This window comes from Palaemon carinicauda, chromosome 35 (assembly GCF_036898095.1).
Source record: "Palaemon carinicauda isolate YSFRI2023 chromosome 35, ASM3689809v2, whole genome shotgun sequence".
NCBI lineage: Eukaryota > Metazoa > Arthropoda > Malacostraca > Decapoda > Palaemonidae > Palaemon > Palaemon carinicauda.
Window position 1 is genome coordinate 42879160 of NC_090759.1, and position 24996 is coordinate 42904155.

General features: G+C 31.5%; 1 protein-coding gene across 2 annotated transcripts in view; it reads left to right on the forward strand.

Annotated features, from left to right (window-relative positions):
* LOC137627705 (lymphocyte antigen 75-like) overlaps positions 1-21435 on the forward strand; it is a 54477-nt gene extending 33042 nt beyond the window's left edge. The window contains exons 3-7 of one of the 2 annotated variants that reach the window (XM_068358944.1): positions 13878-14054; positions 14776-15036; positions 16512-16709; positions 19557-19646; positions 21149-21435. In XM_068358944.1, the coding sequence (XP_068215045.1) occupies positions 13878-14054; positions 14776-15036; positions 16512-16709; positions 19557-19646; positions 21149-21297 (875 nt within the window). In that variant the 3' untranslated portion in view covers positions 21298-21435. The remainder of the gene's footprint in view (positions 1-13877; positions 14055-14775; positions 15037-16511; positions 16710-19556; positions 19647-21148) is intronic. The other variant, XM_068358945.1, reaches the window with a different exon arrangement.
* The last annotated feature ends 3561 nt before the right edge of the window (positions 21436-24996 follow it).

Consider the following 24996-nt stretch of genomic DNA (forward strand, 5'->3'; position numbering starts at 1 on the left):
TCTGTAATTATTGCCATTAGTAAGGTCTTTTTATGCTATTTTCAACACTTCTAACTCCCATTCGTCAGGTTTGGCCTCTTCATACCACATTCTACAAAATAATCTTTTAAGTAGTCTGATAGTCACGTCATGTTCGACCAGTATCACCTCGGCAGTTATTCCATCGTATCCAGTGGCTTTCCATCTCTTTATTTTTTTTTTTTTTAGGATAGCTTCGACTTAAAACACACTGAATTCATTCATGGGCACATCAAGGTCTTCATCAGCTTCAGGTATATCAACAAAATTATTCCATTCATATCTCCTATTCATAACCTCACTATAGTGTTCCATCTAACGTTGTCTTTCTTCATCTTCTGTTCATATCACAGAACCCTCTCTCTTTTTGATGGATATATGCTTCTTCTGCTTTGGCCCAGTCGAGATTTCATTAATAATTCAATAAACAATTCTTACACCTAGCACTTCCTGAATTCATAACTTTGTCAGCCTCATCTGCTTTACTGTCTAAATATTCTCTCCAGCCATTCATGGCTTTCCTTTTGACCTAACTGTCAATACTGGAATACTTAGCATGCTCTGGCTTTTAATTTTCATTACTTCCTCTAAAACTTTCAATAATCACTCTCTGTCTTTGTCTTTTTTATAGTATCCCAAGTATCATCTGACATCCACGGCTTTCTCCTTGTAACTGCGTGCCTCAATACTTCACTACTAACTGACTTATATAAGTTCTTAATATAACACCCTTCTTCATTAATTGTCTGTTCTTCATCTCTTGCAGTTTCTAAGACTGCAAATCTATTTTTACATTCAATTGCTAATGTTTCTCTGTGCTCTTCTTCTAAAACTTAGTTGTATCAAACCTAGGTATTTTATCCATCTTTCTGTTGGGTGCTTTCAGTTTTAATTTCAGTGTGGCAATGAGGAGTTGGTGATCACTACCAATATCGGCACCTCCATAGGTTCTTACATTTCTCAGAGTCCTCCTTCTCTTTTTATTAAGGACAATGTGATCTATCTAATTTTTGTAAATGACACACGGTGAAGTCCATATATACTTCTGGATGTTTTGTGTTGAAAAAAGTACCTCCAATGACAAGATTGTTTGCTGAGTAGAAACTTATGAAACTTAATTTGCAACTTCGCCAAGACCCTCGACACCCATCACATTCTATATCCCTTGACTATTTCTTCCAACTTTAGCATTGAAGTCGCCAATCACAATTTTCATCTCTCTCAGGGATCTCGACTATTACCCTCTGCAGTTCTTCACGACATTCATCTTTCCTTTCTTCAGGGGAATCATATGTTGGGGCATAGCATAATACAATGCTCATATTGCACTGCTTTGATTTGAACTTAGCTGGTAACAATCTACTATTTACAGCTCTCCACTCGGTTAATGCCTTTTCTGCTCTTGGTGTCATCATCAATTCTACCCCTTCTCTTCCAGCTCCATCTGATCTTCCCGAGTAGATACATATATTGCCCCGGTCTAAAGTTTCCTTACAAATTCCTTTATAACGTGTTTCACTTAGGACTAAGATATATTTCATAAATTCACTCTTCACTTGTTGTATCTTCCCAATCTGATTCATTGTTCTAACATCTCAATTACACATTTTCAATTTTTCAATAGTATTTATAAACCGGGAGATTCTTAGCACCCTGCTATACTTGTGACTGGGGGCCATTCTGTCATCTTCTCTTTCCATGACTGACGAAATCCAAAGAGGATTCATTGGCTAGATACATCAAAGGATAGCCAGTTCCTTGTGATGCGCAGTTCCTATCTTACTAAGGCAAGTAACTCCTGCTGGTCCATATTAATTCTAATAAGATCAACCGCCAGGCATCAGGAGTAAAAGCCGAAGAGACAGTTTGTCCATTGCCTCAAACTCAATCCATCACCCTGCTGCCAGTGACTTCATCGAGATTTATGGGAGCATTTCCTTCACACCCAAATCTCTCAATACTCCGCCAAGTTGGTCCTCTGCTTATACGAGTATAACCGTTGGCAAACATGGGCTGGTAAGATATGCCGTCCAGCACTCTGAAACACAAATACTAAAAAAAATAATAAATACTAGTCTGTTCAGTAGTATAGTAAGATTCAATTCATGTTGCAAGAATCATAAAAAACTACATTAAAATAAAACCAAATATAATATAACCAAGACCAAACCTGCAGAAACAGTAATCAAAACAAATACACATAGAGGCAAATGGAAATGGAATAACAGAATTCCCAAACAACAAAGAAATATCCTGAAATAGAATAGAGGAATTCTTATAACACAAGCAACTAACTTATTAAGTAAGCTAGAACAACCCTTGACTAAAAAATAAAAAGTTGAGGAGGGTTCAACGCCAAACTATTTACAATGTAGTTAGAAGATTAGCGATAAAGGTTGCTAGGCAGTATGCATAGTAACATAGGTAGTTGAGCGATTTTTAGAGTTTAATGTTAAATGAAAATGGACTTGAGGGAATATAGAACATAGCCAGCTATCAGGGGACTGGGCAAAATTTTTGAAATTAGAATAATGAATAGGTTCCTAGCATGCGTAATCATGAATAAGGATGGAGAAAAAAATTGTTTTTATCCATTGCACATCCGGTTCGACGATTGACACCTCTATGGGATTCACTGCTGACCCTCAAGAGTCGATTAGAGCAACCGATATAAGTTCCTAAATTGAATCTGGGATGAATATACTAATACACAATTGAAGGCCACATCAATTCCGGCAGAGTATCTAAATCTGAATATGCTTCCTATTGTCAGTGGATCCTTGAAAGTGAAATTTGTGTTAACAGAGGGATACAACTCAGAAAGAGCTTCATGAAATTTACATTTAACATTTCTATAAACACGTGTTAATGGTAAAGAGATATATATTTGACATTTGGAATAATGTGTAATGTGGTCCTCGGAATAAAGAAAACTTACTTAAAAACTGCTTTAGTGTTTCAAAAAAGTTACATGGATAACAAATACTGTCAAAATATGATTGTAGAAATTTAATTAGTTTGTGGAACCTGTACTTGTAAGATGTTCAAAGATCTAAAAAAAGAGAAAAAAAAAGATAGCAACGTTTTCAATATAGTTAACTTTGAATGAAAACGGTCAGTGACTAAAAATGTTTAACCTAAGTACGGTAAAAAAAAAAAAATTCCTAAAAATGCCATTACTACTTGATTCATTATAACGCAAAATGGAAAGGTCTAGATATGAAAGCTGAAATTTATTTTCTAAGTCCAACATAAACTTGATATTTGTGTGAAATGAGTTTATGTATTTTAAAAGCAATGTTATATGATGTCTATCTCGAAAAAAGTAAAGATACCATCGGAATAACGTCTTTAAAACAGGGATTTAAAAGTTATGTGGCATTGATCCATGAACAACCTCTTAAGGTGATACATGTATATGTTAGCAAAGGTTTGTTCTAAGGGGAAACCCATTGCCATACCATCAATTGGTTTATATATTTTGTTATAAAAAATAGTATATTTTCGGTTAAGTGAAGCTTATGCAGTTTCCGAAAAGAGCAGATTCTGTCTATGGTTTCTGATTTGTAAATAAGAACTAACATCAAAACTAAACATTAAGTTATTGGGAACTTGTTAAAGAATCTGATATACAAAATGAGATGAAATTCTGAGGTGTATGCATAGGTAGCTGGATTACTTGAGAGGGGGGAATGAAAACGTTGCTATACCCAAATTGATAGAATAAGATACAGTCAATATGAGTTGTAATTATATATCAGCTTTGTGAACCTTAGGCAAACCATATAAAATTTTGAAAGATAAACCAGTGCTGTACAAGGATACTTCCGAAAAATGGACCCATCCTTAAGTTGTTTTCGGTTACGGTTGGTGTTATCTTGTAATTTATGAATTAAACTGAACCCCGTGGATTTAATTTCTACAATCTATAAAGCAGAATATATATATATATATATATATATATATATATATATATATATATATATATATATATATATATATATATATATATATATATATATATTGATTCACTCAATCCTATTATATCCCAATTTATTCATTTCAGCTCGGCTAGTAACACAGGAAGATCTAGACAGGGCCCTGACGTTGTATGTTGCAAGTTTCAGATCCCAAAGGTGGCCTGTTTTAGTCCAGATATCTTTAGCGCACCCTGTTGTGGGATGTATCTGCCCACCATCTTGGGCAGTTGCTCTACTGCCGCTAGGAGATGTGGTCCGAGAATAGGGTTGTGTTATTCATGTCTGGATTTGGGCCAGTTTTCATCACCACTCTTGTCCACTGCAGATTTGTGATGGTGGGAGATTTTCATAATATTAAAAATTAGAAGAATTGGGGAATCTTATATGGAGTTAGATAAGGCCATATATTTTTCTTCAGAGGACATAAAAGGAACAAATATGAAGGAAAACTAACAGAAAAGGCATAAAAACCTAATAAAGCAAAGGTTGGAAATGACGGAAAAATCCAAGAGAGATGAAATAGAATCAGCAGAACTATCCAAAACAATAAACAAACTAAAAGCCAAGGATATTCGTAAAGAAAATCAGACCAAAATTGAGGGAAACACTAAAGAAAATGAGATGAAATTAAGTTTTGGAACAGGAAGCCAACAGATTTTTGCTTTAAAGGATGAAAATTGAATTTTTTATTAACAAAACGGAGCTGATACCAAAAGTAACAGTAGGAGAAGTAAAGAAATCATTAAAAGGCATAAAAAAAGGCAAAGCAGCAGGGGAACATGGCCTAAGAGTTGATTTAATGATAGATGGAGGAGATTTCATAATAATAAAATAGTTGAAATTTATACCAAATATCTGCAAGAATGCTCTATACCTGCAGCTTGGATAAATGTTATCATTATACTAATTCACCAACAAGGTGACACAAAACACCTGAAAATTTATCACCCAATTAGTTTACTCTCCGTAATATATGAAATATTTACAAATATTATATTAGGTCCACTAGAGAGATAGCTACACTTCAATCAACCAAGAGAGCAGGCAGGCTGTAGAATTGGGTATTCTACAACTGACTATATCCATGTATATTAGAGAGCTACTGGAAAAATCAACAGAGATGACAAACCACTATGTATGGCAATTATAGACTATGAGAAAGCTTTGGATTCTGTCAAAACTTCAGAAGTAATGAAAGCCCTTCAAAGACAGGGAATAGATGTATCTTGTGTTAGAACACTTGAAGATATCTATACAGGAAGTACAGCAATCTTAATACTACATAGGGATAGTGAGAAAATCTGATTGAGGAAGGAGTTAGACAGTCGGACGCCCATCTTTCATGAATTATTCACTGCATGCCTAGAAGACGTTTTTAAGAATCTAGATTGGGAAAATGAAGGAAATAATATTAATGGAGGATACTTTAACAACTCAAGATTTGTTGATGATGGAGTTGTGTTTAGCGAATCATGGGAGGAATTACAAAAGATGATAGGAGATTTGAATAAAGAAAGCAGAAATGTATTCAATGAAGATGCAGAGAGCCAACAAACTGGAATTATGCATGAACCTTTACAGATTGTTTATGAATGTACGTATTTAGGACAAAAAATATGTACTTCCCAAGGACACAAGACCGAAATTAAACAAGATCAAAATTGATAGAAGGATATTTAGGAAATATAAAATGCCACACTCTCTAAAAAGAAAAGTATTTAATGAGATGAACCTACCAATTTTAAGTCATGGATCAGAAACTTGGAGCCTTACTAAAGCAATAGTACATAAGTTAGTTAAAACTCAGAGAGCTAAGGAAAGAATGATGATGGGAATATCACTAGGAGACAGAAAAGGAACAACATGGATATGCGAACAAATTAAAGTAGACAATATTTCAACATGTAAGAAAAAGAAATGGACATGTATAGGACATATAAGGAGATTGATAGATAATATATGGACATAAATAATAACAGAATGGGTGCTTAGAGATTGTAAAAGAATCACGGGAACAAAGAAAAGATGATGGATTGACAAACTAAGAAAGTTTGTTGGTGTGGACTGGTATAGATAGACTATGAAAAGAGGTAAGCGAAAGGACATGTCACTGGCATTTGGTCTGCAGTGGTCTAGTAATGGCTGATGATAATGATGATATATATATATATATATATATATATATATATATATATATATATATATATACTATACATATATATATATATATATATATATATGTATATATATATATATATATATATATATATATATATATATATACTGCATATGTGTATATATATGCATATATATATATATATATATATATATATATATATATATATATATATATATATATATATATATTTAGATGTGTGTATATATATATATATATATATATATATATATATATATATATATATATATATATATATACTGTATATATATGTGTATATATATGCATGTACATATACATATATATATATATATATATATATATATATATATATATACAGTATATATATATATATATATATATATATATATATATATATATATTTATATATATATATATATATGAATATATATATATATATATATATATATATATATATATATATATATATATATATAAATATATATATATATATTTATATATATATATATATATATATATATATATATATATATATATTCTTAAGAAGTTGGTGCAGTGTAGAGAAAATACAGAAGTTTATTCAAGTTTATATTTATATTTTATTTGTGCATTGAAAAGAGGTTAGCCAGCTCTTAAGATGAGTTCTCCTTGTGTAGATTCAAGTTTATAACGTAAATTATGTAAGCCCTTCATCGTTAATCTAATTGTACTCTTTATTCAAGTTAGTATATGTACATTTACGTTATTTTTAAGAATTAACATTTTATTTCACATATTTTTGTTACGAAGTCTTACGTATAGTGTATGAGAGTGTTATGTGATCATACACGTTATGAGCAAGGGCTCACATAATGTTTTTTTATATTTTATGATGTATTGCGTCATGCTTTTGAGAAAATACGCAGTACCATGTGCTTATGTGCTTTGGACATTTTGCAGTTATCTTTTTTTTTTAATTTCAGGGACAAAGGGTGGGCGGAGCTAGCTGACTGAGAGAGTTTGCCTCCCTGTTGCATGAATACGCATTCGAGAGAGTAATACTTGGTAACTCTGACTCCTAGCCTGGACACCCACGCTTCCAGACTTCAGTCCGGGCAATTTCTGGAAGTGGCTAAATTTCATATACTGTATAAAAGGGACACTAGGATTAGATAGACAGATAGAGAATTGCAGCCCTAAGACAGCCATCTTGCCCTCTCCCTCTCTCCCACACAGGTCAAGGTATTATTTTAAAATTGGAAAGTACCCATAGTGTGTCCCCTCCAAAGTGATTTTGTGCCCCTGCATGTATCGTGTGTAGTGAGTTTTTGTAAACAGCCCTGTAGGAAGGTTAGGTATTTGTATGGTGATCTGGTTATCAATTTTTCATTAAGTGTCAAACTTAAATATTGTACTCAGATTTTATTTCAAGTGAAACAAGTGATTGTATAATTTTCTTAAGTGTTATTTCTTTTTTTTTAGTCTAAAAAACATCCCGATTTAACATTTAAAAGTCAAGTCATCATATAAATTTCAGATCGTAACATTTTTCTCTTAATGTGAGTGTTGTTCAGACTTAATATTTGGAGTGATTTATTTTGTTTTTATGTAAATTCTTTGAGAGTGTTGTAATTTATATTGAATATATTTATTTTTGTAAAGAATGTATTATTCCAATCACCATTATTTGAGATAGTATTATCTTGTATCCTATTATGAACCAAAGTTAGAGTTATTTTAATATTCTTAATAATATTTACCCAGTTTAGTTTTGATTGTACTTGAGAGACTTTTGGATATTCAGGGTTTTATATATTGCAGTCCGGGAGTTATATAACTGTCTCAGAATTCGTGTATAAATATTCTAAAGTGTAACAAATTTAATGTAAAAGCAAACAAGTGAGTCTGGAATTCGAGAGGTTGATTAACTTGCCTGTCGTAGTGTATATTATATGTATGGTTCCCAGTCTCGAACCATAGTATATAATATATTTTTTTGGTACCCAGATCTTGGAGCAATAATAGTATAATATATTTTTGATGCCTAGACTCGGGAGTCATAATCGTATGATATATATATATATATATATATATATATATATATATATATATATATATATATATATATATATATATATATATACATATATATATATGTATATACATATATACATACGTATACACACACATATATATATGAACATATATCACAAGCACACGTGATTTTAAATAATGTAAATATCACCCACGAAATGCATTTAATACCGAATTCTATCTTGGGAAATACATATCCACTTGGAATTCATTTTATGGTAACAGCTTCTGGCCGGGTGGTGATTCGAACCACCACCTGTACGGCTAGAAACTATGCTTGGCAGGGACCCTATCGACTCTTGATAGCTGAGTCGATAGGGTCCCTGCCAAGCATAGTTTCTAGCCGTACAGGTGGTGGTTCGAATCACCACCCGGCCAGAAGCTGTTACCATAAAATGAATTCCAAGTGGATATGTATTTCCCAAGATAGAATTCGGTATTAAATGCATTTCGTGGGTGATATTTACATATATATATATATATATATATATTTATTTATACATATATGTATATATATATATGTATATATATATGGAAATATATATATATATATATATATATATATATATATCCATATGTATATATATATATATATATATATATATATATATATATATATATATATATATATAATATATATACATATATATATATATATATATATATATATATATATATATATATATATATATATATATATGTGTAAATATATATATATACATACATATATATATATATATATATATATATATATATATATATATATATATATATATATATATATATATATATATATATGTATGTATATATATATATATATATATATATATATATATATATATATATAAATATATTATATGATGATGCCTCCTGGGTCTGGCCAAAAAAAATGTGTTATACTATGATGGCTCGTGTCTGTGAATCAAACATATAATATGATATATATTATGACTGGCAAGCTATACAACCTCTCGAATTCCAAACTAACCTGTTTGCTTTTACATTAAGTCTGTTAAACTTGAAATGACCTCTGAGACAGTTCAATAACTCCTGGACAGCAATATATGAAACACTGAATATCCAAAGGTCTCTTAAGTGCACTCAAAACTAAACTTGGTAATTATTACTACGAATTTTCAAATAACTCTAATTTTGGTTCATTAACAGGATACGAGCAAATATGCATTAAACACTGATGATTGAAATAATACACTCTTTACAAAAACAAATATTTTATATATTTATTACAACACTTTGAAAAAATTTACATAAAACAAATAAATCACTCAAAATATTAAGTGTGAACGACTTACATTAGGACAAAAATTTTACAATCTGAAAATATATAACCACTTGACTTTGAATATTAAATCTGAATAAACCTTAGACTAGGACAAAAAGAAATATTAATGAAAATTATATAATACTAGTTTCACTTGAAATTGAATCTGAATACAATATTCAAGTTTAACCTTTAATGAAAATAGATAACCATATCACAATACAAGAGCATATCACCATCCTAAAGGGCTGTTTACAAAAACTTCAAGATAATTTCTATAAGTACTCACTATGATTACAAAAAATTGTCACACGAAAACTTTAATATTTCACTGAACACTTTTAAAATAACACACTGAGCTGTGTGCGAGAGTGAGAGAGAGGTGGAGATGGCTGTGTCTTAAGACTGAAATTCTCTATTCTCTATGTAACCCTGGGGTCGCCTATATATATGAATCTTAGCTAATTTCAGAATTTTCCAAAAGACCGAGTTATGGAAACATGAGGGCTAGGCTAAGACTTCAGACTTAACAAGTATTGCTCTCTCAAACGCTTACTCACACAACAGGGAGATGAATCCTGGGTTTCTTGGGCAACTATTACACACAGCGAGGTGACTCTCTGTCCCCGAAATAAAAAAAAAGATAAGTCCTATCACTAGGTTTTTTACAAATTTTCCAAAGCACATTGCATATTGCGTATTATGTCACAAAAATTATGCAATACTTCATAAGAATATAAAAGAACATTACTTAAGCCCTTGCTCTTTGTTTGGTCACATAACACTCTAAAGGAGTTCACATAAGACTTCGTAACAAAATTACATGAAATAAAAAAAGTTAATTCTTATAAATAACGTTAATATACATATACTGTCTTAAATAAGGAGTACAATGAAATTAATGACGAAAGTCTTACGTAATTATTATTATAAACTTGAAACTATACGAGGAAAATTCATTTTAATAGCTGGAGAAATTAGAAATGAAACTATAAGAGAAATTACTCAAGTGCCATATGTGGATATATATATATATATATATATATATATATATATATATATATATATATATGTATATATATATATATATATATATATATATATTTATATATATATATATGCTTATATATATATATATATATATATATATATATATATATATAAATATCCATATATATATAAATATATATATATATATATATATATATATATATATATATATATATATATATATATATATATATATATATATATAAATATCCATATATATATATATATATATATATATATATATATATATATATATATATATATATATATATACAATTACATATATAGTATGTATGTATATCCATGTATATGCACCAAAAACAAAAACAAATACAAACGTTTCTTTTCCACTGAAGGACAAAGGCCTCAGACATGTCCTTAGTCATGTCTAGGGTTAGGCCATTTTCATAACCTTTCTGACCACTTCGGGCTGATGGTAGAAGAATTTAGTCCAGGTGCTCACAGCAAAACAACCTAGTTTGAGTGGCCTTGACTAGTGCAGCTTCGCTGATCATGTCAATATACAAACGTCTTTACCACAATAAAGTATCCCCACTCAGAAAGCAATATATATATATATATATATATATATATATATATATATATATATATATATATATATATATATATATATATATATGTATATTTATATATATATATATATATATATATATATATATATATATATACTGTATATATAAACATATACATATATATATATATATATATATATATTTATACATATATATATATATATATATATATATATATATATATATATATATATATATACTGTATATATAAACATATACATACATACATACATACATATATATATATATATATATATATATATATATATATATATATATATATATATATATATATATATATATATATATCCACATATGGCACTTGAGTAATTTCTCTTATAGTTTCATTTTTGATTCTCTCTTGTTATCTCACTCCTAAGATTCTTCTGAGGGCTGTATTCTCAAATCTACAAAATCTGTTTGATATTGATTCATTGTCATACCCCGACTCATGTCCATATAGTCACAACGACCTCACTAAACTTAGAATTTTTAATTAATAGATCGCAAAGAATTGTTGTTGCTGGGCACCATACAGAGTTTAGGAATGTGATATCTAGTGTTCCTCAGGGTAGTGTTCTTAACCCATTACTTTTCATAATATAGACTCATGATGTTTGGCCTAGTAAACAAAAGTGTTGAATGTGCAGATGAGGCTACTCTCTTTGCATCAATTCCATCCCCTGAATTTAGATCTGGGGTTGCTAAATCCCTTAATAGAGAGCTAGGTTTGATTAGTGCTTATTGCAAATTATGGGGTATGACGTTGAATCCTAATAAAACTCAAAGTATGATTGTACGTAGGTTAAGGACAGTGGCTTCTCAACATCCTAATCTCATCATTGATAATGTTCCTTTAACTTTGTATGACTCTTTTTAAATTTTAGGTGTGATTCTCGACAGCAAATGTACTTTTGAGAAACACACCAGGTCTGTCTTTTCCAATTGCGCAAAAAATTAGCCTATTGAGAAAGTCTTTTAAGATTTTTGGTGATCAATCTATTCTGAAGAAATGTTTTAATTCTTTCATTCTGCCTTTTTTCGAGTATACTGTAGTTCTCCTGTCTGGTCTTCAGCTGCTGATTTTCATCCTAATTTGTTGGATAGGAACTTACGGTCTATTAAATTTCTTATTTATGATCTAAATATAAATCTCTGGCACCGTCGTTCAATAAGTTCATTATGCATGTTGTATAAGATTTTTTTTTTATAATTCTGACCATTCTTTACATTCAGATCTTCCCGGACAGTTCCATCCTGTTCGTAATGCTAGGCATGCAGTTAATTCTAATAGTCCGGCCTTCTCCACCATGAGGCTCAATACGATACAGTATCTTAGATGTTTTATTCCAGCTGTGACCAAGTTGTGGAATGATCTTCCTAATTGGATAGTTGAATCAGTAGAACTTCAAAAGTTCAAAGTTGCATCAAATGTTTTTATGTTGAACAGGCTGACAGAAGTTCTTTTATAGTTTATATATGAAATATCTGTTTTAATATTGGTAATGTTTTTAAAATATTTATTTTGCATATTCATTACTTCTAATATCGTTTATTTACTTCTTTAGTTATTTTCCTCACTGGGTTATTTTTCCCTGTCGGAGCCCTCGGGCTAATAGCATCCTTTTTTTTCCAACTAACGCTGTAGCCTAGCTAATAATAATAATAATGATAATAATAATAATAATAATAATAATAATAATAATAATAATAATAATAATAATAACATAGCCCTATTTTCATATATAATTTCAAATTATTGATCTTCAAATTTTACTTAACTTTGCCATTGTCTCATTTGCCTTTTCTTAATCTTTCATTAAATTCCAGCTCTAAAGATTCTGTATAAGAGATCATAGTTCCTAATTATTTAAATGTTTCTACCTCATTATTTCTTTCTTCTTCCAATGATATTTCATCTTCAATTGTATCTTCCGTTCTTATCATATCTGTCTTTCTTCTATTTATATTGAACGTAACCTCGTGTTATATTTCATGCATTCTGGTAAGCAAGCATTGCAAAACCGGTGTTCTGCTAATAAGGAGAACATTGTCAGCATTCTTTAGCTAATTTCCTATTACCAATACAGTCCAGTCCTTCTCCACCATCCCCAACTGTTCTATGTATTATAGAATCCATGAGGAGGGTAAACAACGTAGGTGATAACACATTCCCTTGAAGTCCTAAACTGTTTTCTAGAAATTTGATAAGACTCCACTAACATTAACGTTGCCCTCACTATGCTCATGAACAGATTTAATCAAATTTACATATTTAAGAGGAACTTCATAATAACTCATGAATCTCCACAAAATTGGCCGCTGCACACTATCAAAGACATTTTCATAGTCCACAAATGTCATCAAAAGTGGATTTCTATGTTCTAGACATTGATGTACAACATGTCTTAAAATGAATATTTGTTCAGCACAACTTCTACCTTTTCTAAATCCTCCTTGTTTTTTTCAGCTTTTCATCAATCTTTCTCTCGTATCTCTAGATTCCATGACAACTGACATAAGTGTGATGCCTCTGTAATTATTGCAATCAGTCAGATCTCCATATTTTACCATTTTCACCAAAATCCCAAGCTCCCATTCACCAGGCTTTGCCTTTTAACTCTACATTGTGTGTGTGTGTGTGTGTGTTTGTGTGTGTGTGTGTGTGTGTGTGTGTGTGTGTGTATAGAGGATATCCTATTCCAAAGAACTTCTCTTCCTAGCTGTATGTGATCCAGAATTTGAACAAGTGGGCGAAAAATGCTTAAGGTTCGAAACCGAATTTCGGATGACTTTCGCAGAAGCTCACGAGGTTTGCATCTCAGAACGAGGGGCCACTTTGGCAGTCATAGATTCAGCTCAACACTTCAAGGATATCGTTGATCATATTCACAACAAAGGTAATGTCTTCCATGCAGAACTTGTAATTGAGTGTTACGCTAAGTAAAAATGGGTTTTATTGATTATACTTAGTAGATGATCTAATTATATTCAGTTTTTGAAACACCATCATAAGTAAAACACGTCATTACTTTCTCTAGTATAAAAGATTCTTAGCAATATGAGTCCCAATTGATCTAGGCTAAATTGTTTGAATTGTGTCTTGTCCTAATTTTCTCCTAATATTTTGAAATCTGAACTAAATCTTCGAGTCAATATACTAATAGAGTCTACAGGTGACGAAGTCACCTAGGTAAGCATCTTAAGATATTTACATTCTTTATCTCTCATCAAGATTGAAATTCTTCTTTGTATGTAACAGGAACTTCATTATACCTTCACTAAGAGTGAAAGACTTCCTCCTCTGAAAAGTAAACAATAATTAATTCCTCATTTATTCTTTCACCTGGAATTGGCTGCTCTATTTTCGAGATCGTAAACAATAACTTCTTCCTTTTCCATTACAAAAAATCCTTTTATAATGAATGATAGACAATACAATTCCTCTCTCATTAGTGATGGCTAACCAATTCTTTAGGACAATACGCAGTATCTATCTATCTTCCTATTAGGAATGAAAGACTAACATTTTTTTTTTTTATGGAAAACAGTAAGTTTTATTTTCATGAGGAATAAAATATATCAGTTTTCTAACTCGATTTAAAAACTTTAATCATTTAGAAGAATTGACAGAAAGCTTTTGGATCGACGGAATTGACGTAGGGCACGACGGACACTGGACCACGAGAGAAGGAGAAAATTTCCCGATGGGAACTCCCTTTTGGGCCGGTTTTCCAGATTACCAGGAACCCAACGGAGGAACCAAAGAGAACTGTGCTCACATGAGCAACGGTCAGAGGTTTTATATTAACGACATCGACTGCAACTCAGCCTATTGGTTCATTTGCGAACAGGCAAATAACTACGAAAAATCTAACAAAAGTAAGTTTGGTTTTCTGAAATTTTCCAAATGTATACATAAAACTTTTTAATACAAATTACATTAGAAAATATAAAAATAATTGATTTATTTGGGTATGGAAAGGCCTCTTGCATATCTTAATCTGTTCCCTTTTTTAGTGAAAAAAATAAGGATTTTGTATAGAAAAAGATATTCTAAGAAAAGTATTCTCAATACACAGTAAACTAAGCTCCATATATGATAAGAAATAGAATAGAAGATGAGTTTAAAAAATCTCAATAAAGAAATAATTCTCTCTCTCTCTCTCTCTCTCTCTCTCTCTCTCTCTCTCTCTCTCTCTCTCTCTCTCTCTCTCTCATTTTTTTTATATTTATTCAACAAGTACACTATTAATACGACATGAACCTTTACTACTACTATTACTACTATTACCACCACCACTACTACTACTATAACTATAGATGTCCCTCCAAATCATGCTTAAGTTTTTCTAGTGTAGATTTTTCACTTATTTCTGCATCGATATAGACAGAGGTTAGTAATTAAATGAGAATTATAAAATTGCATTTTGAATGGAGAAGCCGAAGATGGACAGCAATATGCCCTTATCAGCCCAAAAAAATAAAAGGGAGGAAGTAGTAGTTCCTGGAAACAAGGACAATATAACGGGCAATACACACCCGAGAGGAAGAGAGAGAGAGAGAGAGAGAGAGAGAGAGAGAGAGAGAGAGAGAGAGAGAGAGAGAGAGAGAGAGAGAGAGAGAAGAGTATGGAGTTACTTGTGGGAATTTTGCCTCTGCCGTGTTGCAAGGAAGACTTCTGAGTTATGATATAAAGTTTTTGAAAACAGTGAAGAAAACAGTAAAAATAACTAAAATCGTATTTGGAATGACGCATAGTGCTTGTAGCATCTAAAATAAAATATTTAGAATAAAGTTAACCTCTGTATGTAAACTGTATTCCCTTCGCAAAGTTTTACAATAATCTAATTAAAATAGACTTTCATAGATTAGAAAGGTTCAAAGGAATATTAGAATGCATTGAAAGAAATTGCGGCTTGCAGTTATTGAATATCATAATCACATGGATCACATTCAGATAAACCCAAAAGACCAGAGCTGACAGATGTAGTAAACGTAATCTGAGTATTAGAATGAAAGTGAAGAAATTATTAGGTAAAACAAAAGAATTGTATAAGGATATGTCATTGATAATTGTATAAACAAATGAGTTTAATAGAATAGGGATAATTGAAAAAGATTGGTTTTACGAGAACAACACCAAGAGGAGCACTACTTGATCCTGGAGAAAGGTGAAGATTCGGTGCTTTCAAGAGTAATCTCTATGAAGAGATTACGTAAAAACCAGGAAATGACTTTTCAGAGATACTTGGAGACCCAAAAATCAAGTCTGTTTGCGAAAACGATGAAAACTTTGTGACTTACCAAATTTATTAAAATTATAGAAGAATTTATCTATTTATTTCTTGTTACAGATGTATCAACTTCTGACTCTCCCTGTCCATTTCACTATGTCAGAGTCGGTAGCAAATGTCTATCTTTCCTACACCAATATAGACTTCCATGGAACGAAGCAAGTTTGCAGTGCGGGTACCTGGATCCCAAAGGAGAACTTGCCATCGTCAATGATATAGAGTTTCTGAGGGCGATTTTTCTTCACCTTGAAGAAGAATGTAAGTTTGAAAAGATGTGAAAAGATTTCTACGTCAAGCAATTATATCTAGATATTTACTCTATCTTCACATATCTCCCTCCTCCATTCTTTTCATTATTATTCATACCATATTTCTCTTAAATTAACGAAAAGGAGATTTTTTGCCTGAATGTAAAATTTAGAGAGAGAGAGAGAGAGAGAGAGAGAGAGAGAGAGAGAGAGAGAGAGAGAGAGAGAGAGAGAGAGATTATAACAAATGTTCTCAAATTGGCTTAAATTTTCAATATAGAGCGTAGAAAAATATCTGTAAAAATTAGTAAACAAATAAGGATAAATAAGATTTTAGAAGGGAATAGATGAAAGAATAATTTGTTGGAAGTGAAGGGAGGAACAAGAAGGAAATGTCGCATAATTTACTACAGTGTCAGGATTTAAGAATCGAACGTAAAGAGCCAAGTATGGTAAAAAAAAGTGGCACCAAATATGTTGGGATATCAAAGGCTTAGCGAAGATGAGGACTTAATTGAGAACAAAAAGGTTAATCTACTGTTAATAAAAATACCTTATTGATGCAGAAGTAGATTAGACTGCGATATATTTGAGCTTCAGTGGCATACCAACTAATGGATAATTAAGGTAGATGGTATGATATAAAAAGGGAAAAGTCAGCGTAGTTTGATGGGACTGTGAATGCGATGTATAGAAACCTATGTAAAAGATGTCCTTTTTTGTTCCCTCTTGTCAGACACGTTCTCAGTGTGACTGATATATCTGTTTGAAGGATATGCTATCAAAGGCTGGAAAAAATGTCCTCATTGCATTATGGGAAAGGACATTGGAGGCTTAAAGACATATAGAGACAGCACTTGATAGTTTATTTTGCAATCGCGGGGAAAGAACCGAAAGCGTCAATGTGTACAGAAGAGAAAAGGATTCAGATATTAAAGCAACAGAAATTGTCACAAAGAACAGAATAAAGGGCTCAGTTGCTGCTTAACATGAAGCAAAATCTACGGGATGTTTAAAAGTTAAGGGAAAATTCCATATGTCGCTAATACAAACTTTTGAGAAGCAAGTTCAAGTGTAATTTTGAAATATTTCAAGTGACATGTTGTGCATAACAAAGTTTGTTGAGATCAAGTAGAAGTTTCATGATTAAAGATTTTGCAAGGATTTGCCAAAAAAAGAACAAATGGTTTTGTGTAAAGCCAGTCTTGTTTCGAATTATTTTTCTCATTATCCTATGATTATTTGAAGTCATCTTAAGGAAAACCAAAAAATAACTATTATCTGAGAGCATGTTATTAATTTGCGTTATATAAAAAAGTTGTGGAGATTTCTTGAAAATTCAAATTGTATTTACATTCATCAAAAATTTACTAGTTTTATAACATCAAAGTAAATTCTCTATGGCACCTACCAAGATTGCTGAGAAATTAGCAGTAGTTTAAAACATGAAAAGTGCTAGAGTGATAAGCATTATGACAACGACAAAACTTTATTATTTTCGTAACTGTAGTGTTGTGAGTTATATAAGATATCATAATTACCTTCTCCAACTTCGTTGCGGCGAAGGTTATGTTTTGATATGCACATGTTTGTCTAAATGTCTGTTTGTGATATGCATAACTCAAAAATTATTCGAGCCAATCTCATGAAATTTGGTGAGATAATTAGCCATGTTTCAAAGACATTTCAATTAGATTCTGGAAGTGATTAGGTCATAAGTTAAGGCCAAGGTCATGAAAAGGTCAAAATTGTCTTTTAGCAATATTGTGGCCAATTTTTACTTAATTTGAATGAAACTAGTGGCAAAATATGCGCAATTCAATTACCTATCTTGTGATATAAAATAGACTATAATGATCCCTTTACTTGCCATGTTTGTGTATTTATTTGTTTGTATTTCTGCCTGCGGGTTTGCAATTTGCATAACTCAAAAACTATTTGATCAAATCTCTTGAAATTTGGCCATGATTCAAGGACAATTTGATTGAATTTTAGAAGTGACTGGATTAAAGGTCAAGGTCAAAGTAACATGAAGGTCAAAAACGTATTATTGCTATATCTTGGTCAATTTTTTATCCGATTTGCATAAACCAGTGCTGAAATATCCCCAATTTAATTGCCTATTTTGAAATATAAAACATGATATAGGCAAAGGTATGTTCTTTACAGAGTACCTGTTCTAGTTGGCTTCTGTTACACAGTTGACAAACCCAGTTGCAGAAAAATACATTGACTAAATCGTTTGAAATACCCAGGCAATGGCCGTAGTCATCAATACTAGAGATACATTTTCACTACAAATAATTTAAATTAATAATTGATGAGTCTTGGAATTTTTTTTTTTATTTTTTTTTATTTTTTTATTTTTTTTTTTTTTTTTTTTTAGGAAACATTATACTCACCCATGCATTTTTCCACATCACGGCTGCAAAGTTTTATGAAAACCTATTGTAAAAAAAAAAAAAAATCTACTGTTCAAGAGTTAAAAAGCTTTTTCATCACGAGAAAGAAATGCCACCTAATGTATAAACATATCTACTTCTAGAACGGCAGAAAAATCAGTTACCCCTTTCATTCAAGCACTCTTAGAATAAATGATTCTCAATGTCGTAATAGAAAATCCATATTACTCTCAATATACATTTTAAGAAAAATAAATTCTTCAACAAATCTAAAAACACCACATAATTTGTATGTAGCATTCACTTCCCGAACCCTGGAAAGATTAGCTTCTTCATATAAACATTTATGGAACAAATGGTCTTTTCAAGTCCCTACAGATATCTTCCCTGTTTCCTCTTACTTGTGGTTTGAAAGAGACTTCAATAATCCTTCATTTCCTTCTATTCTATTGCAGGGCTGACAGGTCACGATTACTGGATTGGAGGCACTGACGAGGGACACGAAGGTAATTGGACATGGACAGATGGATCAGCAGTACCTATGGGTAAAATCACTTCTTTTTTGCAGTAAAAAAATCCTTGAACGGGGAAAGTCTTAATGAAAATATTAGTCAGAACTAAGTCTACTAGCATTTGTATTGCAAATGTTTCTGCATAGACTAATAAAGATTTTAATTGTAAATCCTTGGTGCAGAAATTAGTACAATTGTTTTTGGAATAACATTTTCGTTTTGAAAATTTGTTATATAAATGACTAAAATTTTTAGTGCAAATGTTTTCTTCATTTATGACTAAGACCTTATTGGAAAATGAAAGCTACATAGTTTCCTCTCAAATGTTTAGCATGCAAAGGAGTAACATGTTCATTATAAAAAAGCAAAAGCGAATTGAGTAGTATTTGTCCGTATAAATGAGTCATTAATTAAAATGTTTCCTATACAGTAGAGAGGAGTAATTTTTTCTTTGACATGACAGTAACATTTATTCCCTAAACTCTCTAGGCTTAAATCTAAATATAGAGGATTTCAAGAGATAAAATCTAATAAACCTCTTGGATGATAAAAAACAAAACAAAAAATCAATTTGAATGAGCAACGGTATCTGGCGAGTTTATCTAAAATAATTTGTCTAAAATACAATTTATCCGACACAATTTGTCTTGAACAATTTGTCTGGAGTACAATTCATTTACAAGGAAATTGTATAAAATACAGTTTGTCTAATTATATTTATATCTGTCTTATAGAGTATATATAAACATGATGCCTCCACAGTTTCTTGCCAATATGATATTTACTGAGAATATTTGTTAATAGCGGAAAGGAATGGTTACGTACTATTTACCACGCTACTGTGTATAATTATTTGTTTGGTACTTTTTGGAACAAAACCAGTTGCTTACTACAAGATGAATTTGTGTATGAAAAAAAAATAATTACATCAAATCGGTAAATCCTTATTATCAAATACTTACTGATTTGTTTTCCTGCAAAAGCGAATAAGGATCTTTCGTTGTTCAAAACTTCTGACTTCAACATTGACCAGTTGACATGTAGTAAACAACTATTTATACTCAGTAGTATAGTAAAGAGTACGCAACTATTCCTTTCCACTCTTAGCAAGTTTTCTGAGTAAATATCATATTGGGAAGAAACTATGGAGGTATCATGTTTATATATAGTTTATAAGACAAATACAAATGTATCTAGCCAAATTTTAATGGAGACAATTTGCTTATAAATAAATCGTACTCTACACAAATTGTGTTAGACAAACTGTCTTATACAATTTTTTAGATCAATCGTATTTTAGACAAATTGTTTTAGATAAATTCTATTTCAGACAAATTCACCTAGACCCTGAGCATTATGGTTCATTTCCATATTTTGAAATAGTTTGAATTTATACAAATCATGAAACACAAAGAAAAGTTGTGCAACTGAACATTTAACTTGAACGTTTTTACGATCGATACGTAAGGGGAATAAACAAATAACTTTTCACCAAGATGATGATGATAATATAATAACAATAATAATAATCACAGGAACGCCGTTTTGGGGCCTCTACAAGGATCTTCAAGAACCCAATGGAGGAACTACAGAAAATCATTTGTTCTTGTCAAATGGGGACTTCTACTTTCGAGACGTCATCGGTTCAATTCTCCTTACTCCTTTATGCCAGATGATTAAATAACAATCTTGAAGTGGGGCACTTGGCCAAAAAAATGGCCCTGGGAAAGCCATTCAGCGTCTATGATTTTTAGATTGGATATTCAATATGCAAAAATATGGTTAGTATCCGGACATTCCCATGTAATAAAAATATCTAGAATGTTTACCTTTATTTCTTCCTTACTCACTTATTTGTTTCTTGCATCCAACTGTGGCCAGATTTTACTCACACCAGACTATCAAGGTTAAGACAAGGTCAAACGAGGGTAAGATAATAGCATTATTTCTTCCCTATTCAAATAGTACAAAAAACTTGGGTAACAACAGCAGGCTCTCCTTTGCACTTGGCCATCCGAGCAATGCCCTGAATACTTACTTTACTTACTTTTTAAGAGATCAGTGGTGCACCTTTCGTTGGTTATCAGCCATAAAAGTACTGGGTAAATGTTAGTTCCTTTAGCTTCAGAGACCAGTGGCTGACAATAAATGTAATAATAATAAAAAAAAAAAAAAAAAAAACATCTGTGTGATTTGATGAAATAAAGATTTCTAGACATGGTCCTTCAGTTAAATGTCCATAAATCAATAGATCAGAGAGAGCGAACCAATATAAAGGTATTTATAATTCATTCACAACTATAAATTACTCAGCAACCCCGAAATTGGATTCTGTAACATTATCGTTATTAAACTCTGAAGCTTTATAGATAGGGGAAATTTTAAACAATTGTCTGCAGCAATCAATTCAGATGGATGACAATGCTTCTGCTTTTTTTGTGCGAAATACCGTAATGTTAAGGAATGATATTCACTAAATATATCCGCTGTATAGATATGAATATTCTTAAACCTTAAACTTTTTCCCCTAACATGGTTGATTAAAATGAAAAACAACCCAACACCTATTGCTACTTTCCTCCATTAGCTGAAGAATCTTGGATATATATCCTCTGAACGTTAGCCACTTCGTACACTACTACAAAAGGCTCATTAGCAGTGCATTGAACCCTCCCATATACATTGTGCAATTCGCTTTTATCTGGCACACAGACACTTTTCTTACCTGAATATATGTTTTTCAAACATGTGTTTACACCGAAACATTTGTAATTTTGTCTCCTTTCCCACCTCATTATACCTTGTGAATTCAATACTTTTCAGTATGTAATGCAATGAATCACAGTCGTTTGTTCCCTTTGCCTTAACTTGAAGAAAACAAGAAACCCTCAAACTCTGTTAAACTTCCGGCAGCTCTGTCTTTAAGCGTGAACATAACATGAAATGAAAAAAAAGGAACAACTGATTTCACCAGATCACTTTCCTGACATTCGTTTTTCCAGGTTTATCGTCCTTTATTCATAATGTTAAGATTAAAACATTTTATGATTTGTAACTGAAAGATGTTTTATTAAGAACAAGAGCTTCGGGTAATTTCAAGTAGTTTAATATAAATCTCCAGCTTTGCTTATTGCATATTATGATCCGCTCTGAACGATCTAGAATCCATCAAGAACTTTCAAGAACACGGGTCCTGGTATAAAAGAGAATGATACACGTAAAAGACTATTTTGGAGACTTTTTTGTGCCACCTGCTTTGACCCAGCATTACTATTTAATTTACAAGGCTAACGTTTTAAGAGAAAAGAAGGAAACCAGGGAAGATTACATATCATCAGAAGCTGTGTTCTTGATTATCATCTTTTAATTTTGAAACTGTGCTCTGGACGATTTATCGCTGACCTTTGGAAATTTGTCGTTTCCTGCTGCCATCCATAAATATCAAGTTTGTATTAATACTACTAATTTTGAGCAAGCTGTTATCATTAGGTAAACTGTAAGTATTTTATGAATATTGTAAGCTATAAATAATATTAGTCTTAAATATAATTATTTTTACGTTTTCTGGCTATTGTTTTCTTTCACGGTCACTAATTTTCATGCTAAATCAATTATTAAGGGAATAAGGCATTGAATTTCATTTTGCATAATCTACGTTTAGATATAGCTGACCGTAACAACTCCCAAGATGACCTACTCCTGGTTATTTTACTGATATTACTATGAGCATTTCTGTCTTGAACTTGTTTGTAGGTGTTCATTTCCTCAGCTTCATCTTATATATCTGGCTTTCAAGATTCAGCTAGATTATCGAAATAAAAGAATCAGGATTCAACTTATTTGATCAATCTGCTTTGCAAGTAAGTTCTACAATCTAGAATTCTCTAATTCATTACCATATATCCTGAAGTATTTAACTGGCCTTATTTTGAGTGAAGGTAGGTTGGCTCTTTGCACACATGAACTCCCTAAACAAATGGTTTCTTATGTAATTTGGTGTCATAGGTATAACCTTCCCAACTTTACATAATTTTCATCATCATAACTGTTCCCTCAGATTGTCCGATACCAAGGTTAGAGTTACCCATAATCGCTTTTGTATTGAGCACTTTCTGTCTTAAAACCTGTTTCATATCTTTTGTTTATGCTTTTTCATCTTGCTACTTGTGATATCTGTTATTTCTAATTTATAAAGACAATTTTCTATTCTAATTACGTGTGAGGTATCCGTTTATTTCATCCTTTTCTGGGCACCAAATTTATTTGTAACTCCCTCTCTTTGATATAAAATTGACAATATTGATCTTACAAGAGACGAAAATGTGATCATTTTGATGTTAGTTTACTCTGAAAAGATTAAGAGGATACATGCAGAGATACCAGTGTTAAGGGATTCAGCAACCATAGCTCAACATTCTGGAGATAGAATTAATGCAACAAGACTAGTACTCTCTGCATATATAACGAACTTGTTTTTATGAACCAAACCATATATTATACATATATCATATGAAAAGAAATAGGCTGAAAACACTACCCTGTGGAACACCTGCTATTATATTCCTGTAGTCACTATGCTGGCCATATATAACTACTCTCTGCAATCTATTACTTAAAAATTAAAACAAAAATGTTAAGAAAAGACACCTATTCCTATCTGTTTATGTTTAAAATCAAGGGCCTCAGGATTAACTCTGTCAAAGGCAGCACGAAAACCAAGGCCAATCTTATGGACTTCCTGACCACAATCAAGGGTTTTCTTTACGGCATCAGAAATTAAAAGAAAGCATCACATTTTCCAACGCATTTGCAGAAGCCAACCCCAAATTAGGGAGCAGATTATTACATCCAGTGTACCTATTTAGACATTTTACCAAACTACCTTAAAAAATTTAGAAATGTTGAAGTTATGAAATTTGGGTGGTAATAAGTTGGACTATAGCTATCACAAGTACATTCACTCAGTCAGTGGAGTAATATTACCAATTCTCCAATAAATGTAAAAGAATAGTAAGTGGGAATAATAGTAGGAAGATGTAATTTCATCAATTACCAAATCTCTGAAAAATCATGTAGCAATATCCATTAGATGTTCATGTATTCTGTATATAAGCAACCATAGTCTTTCAATGATCCTCATCTCATTTAATGACATAGTCCACCCTCAGGCGAGTCCATCTTACAACTGACCCGTGAAGAAAATAATATCTGAAAGTATAATGTAAAGAAAGATCTTAGCGACATTGAAACGGCATTGGTCCTAGCTTTCAGACAAAACATATCTTCACTAGGATAGATACCTTTTTTTATATTACTGTTATTTTAAACATTATATTCTTATTAATACTGTACTTTTCTCTACTTTCTAGTAAGCTGCCCAGAT